This window comes from Nestor notabilis, unplaced genomic scaffold (assembly GCF_000696875.1).
Source record: "Nestor notabilis isolate BGI_N333 unplaced genomic scaffold, ASM69687v1 scaffold14147, whole genome shotgun sequence".
NCBI classification, from domain to species: Eukaryota; Metazoa; Chordata; class Aves; order Psittaciformes; family Psittacidae; genus Nestor; species Nestor notabilis.
This window is the reverse complement of record NW_009937891.1, coordinates 1-2,645: the sequence shown is the minus strand read 5'-3', so window position 1 is coordinate 2,645 and position 2,645 is coordinate 1. Positions and strand designations below refer to the sequence as shown.

The window sequence follows — 2,645 nt, the reverse complement described above, 5'->3', positions numbered from 1 at the left end:
CTGAGAGCTTCAGGAGATGTTCCACCGAGTCGAACTTCTGCAGGTCCGAGGCGATGGTTTGGAGGCTCAGCACCGACAAGGTGTCACCCGCAGGACCCTCAGCACCCAACTGGGTCCCTTGGGTGCCCTCCAGCTCGGAGCCAGGCGGTTGGGGACTCGCTTCGGCCCCCAGTGGAGGAGCTCGGCCCAAGCCGAGGCGCTGGAGACGCCGGGCATGGATCTGCTCACTGATCTCCTCCAGGTTCCTCAGGGCCACCGAGTAGCGCGTCTTGGCCTGGGCCACCGCCCGCTCCAGCGCCGTCACCTTGGCCTTGTGCTCCTGCGAGAGGGGGAGGAAGCCAAGGAGAAGGGGCCACTGAGCTCTTCTGGTGTCCCCATGGCCATGGTGTGACCCTCTGCTCTCCCTGACTCCAGAAGCTGGTAGAAAGCAGCTCAAAAGGTGGTGGAACCACCCCAAAATGGGCTTCATGGTGTCCATGACCACCCCATGACCACGTTGTGTCCTTCCTGCTCTCCCTGACTCCAAAAGGTGGTAGAAGCAGCCCAAAAGGTGGTGGAACCACCCCAAGATGAGCTCCACCATGTCCATGAGCACCCCATGACCATGTTGTGTCCCTCCTGCTCTGCTTCAGCCCAAAACCTGGTAGAAACAGCCCAAAAGGTGGTGGAACCACCCCAAAATGGGCTTCATGGTGTCCATGACCACCCCATGACCATGTTGTGTCCCTCCTGCTCTGCTTCAGCCCAAAACCTGGTAGAAACAGCCCAAAAGGTGGTGGAACCACCCCAAAATGAGCTCCCACACGTCCATGAGCACCCCAAGGTGCCCCACAACCACCTTGTCCCCCTCCCAGTACCTCCAGGATCTGGTTGAACTGGGCCTTGAGCTCGAAGTAGGGTTTGCTCTTCACGATGACCTTCTTGAGGGACTTCTGCAGGGTCTGGACCTTGGCCTCGGCCTCTTGGCACAGTTGGGTGACGCGCTGGTGCTCCCGCTCGCTCCTCACGCGCTCCTCCTCCGCCTCGTTCACCTGGGGCCACCAAAACCCCTTGAGATGCTGCTTCCACCAGCACCAGCACCTCCAACCTCCATCCTACAACCACATGCCTACGGATGAAGACCTCCCATGGGCACATCCCTATGGATGAACACCTCCAGGTCTACCTCCCCATGGATGAAGCCCCTCCAAGCCCACACCTTGGACATGGCCTGGTTGAGCTGCTCCTATTGGAACCTTCTTCCTTCCACCCCTTCCACCTCCATCCCACAACCACATCCCTACGGATGAAGACCTCCCATGGGCACATCCCTATGGATGAAGGCTTCCCATGACAACATCCCTATGAGGAAGGTCCTCCCAGGTCCACATCCCAATGGATGAAAACCTCCAGGTCTACCTCCCCATGGATGAAGCCCCCCCAGACCCACACCTTGCCCAGGGCACCTGGGGCCACCAAAACCCCTTGAGATGCTGCTTCCACCAGCACCAGCACCTCCAACCTCCATCCTACAACCACATGCCTACGGATGAAGACCTCCCATGGGCACATCCCTATGGATGAAGCCCCTCCAGACCCACACCTTGCACACGGCCTGGTTGAGCTTCTCCTATTGGAACCTTTTTCCACCTCCATCCCACAACCACATCCCTATGGATGAAGATCTCCAGGTCTACCTCCCTATGGATAAAGTCTGTTGAGCTTCTCCTATTGGAACCTTCTTCCACCTCCCCCCCACAACCACATCCCTATGGATGAAGGCTTCCCACGACCACATCCCTATGGGGAAGGTCCTCCCATGACCACATCCCTATGGATGGAGACCTCCCATGGGCACATCCCTATGGATGAAGCCCCTCCAGACCCACACCTTGCACACGGCCTGGTTGAGCTTCTCCTATTGGAACCTTTTTCCACCTCCATCCCACAACCACATCCCTATGGATGAAGATCTCCAGGTCTACCTCCCTATGGATAAAGTCCCTCCAGCCCCACACCTTGCCCATGACCTGTTGAGCTTCTCCTATTGGAACCTTCTTCCTTCCACCCCTTCCAACCTCCATCCCATGGGCACATCCTTATGGATGAAGCTCTTCCAGACCCACACCTTGGACATAACCTATTGAGCTTCTGCTATTGGAACCTTCTTCCACCTCCATCCCACAACCACATCCCTATGGATGAAGGCCTCCCATGACCACATCCCCATGGATGAAATCTTCCCATGACCACATCCTTATGGATGAAGGCCTCCCATGACCACATCTCTATGGATGAAGACTTCCCATGACCCCATCCCTATGGGGGAGGTCTTCCCATGACCCCATCCCTATGGGGAAGGTCTTCCCATGACCCCATCCCTATGGACGAAGACTTCCCATGACCCCATCCCTATGGGGAAGGTCCTCCCATGACCAAATCCCTATGGATGAAGACCTCCCATGGGTACATCCCTGTGGATGAAGACTTCCCATGACCCCATCCCAGTGGATGAAGGCCTCCCCCGGGGACACCCCTGCGGCCGCTCCGGCGGGACGCACCTTGCGCGTGGCGTGGTTGAGCATCTCGTGCCAGGTGGGGTCCAGGCGGTTCCTGCCCCCCAGCACCCCCTGCTCGGCCACCAGCACCATCTCCCTGGCGGCGCT

General features: G+C 58.1%; 1 protein-coding gene across 1 annotated transcript; it reads right to left on the bottom strand.

Moving 5' to 3' along the window:
- Positions 1-8: 8 nt before the first annotated feature.
- Positions 9-2,642, bottom strand: SH3BP5L (SH3-binding domain protein 5-like; the record flags this gene model as incomplete). The annotated part of the gene is made up of 3 exons (XM_010019061.1): positions 9-319; positions 858-1,031; positions 2,541-2,642. Coding segments are annotated over 3 exons (587 nt in total), but the record flags the coding sequence as incomplete, so codon positions are not given.
- Positions 2,643-2,645: the final 3 nt, after the last annotated feature.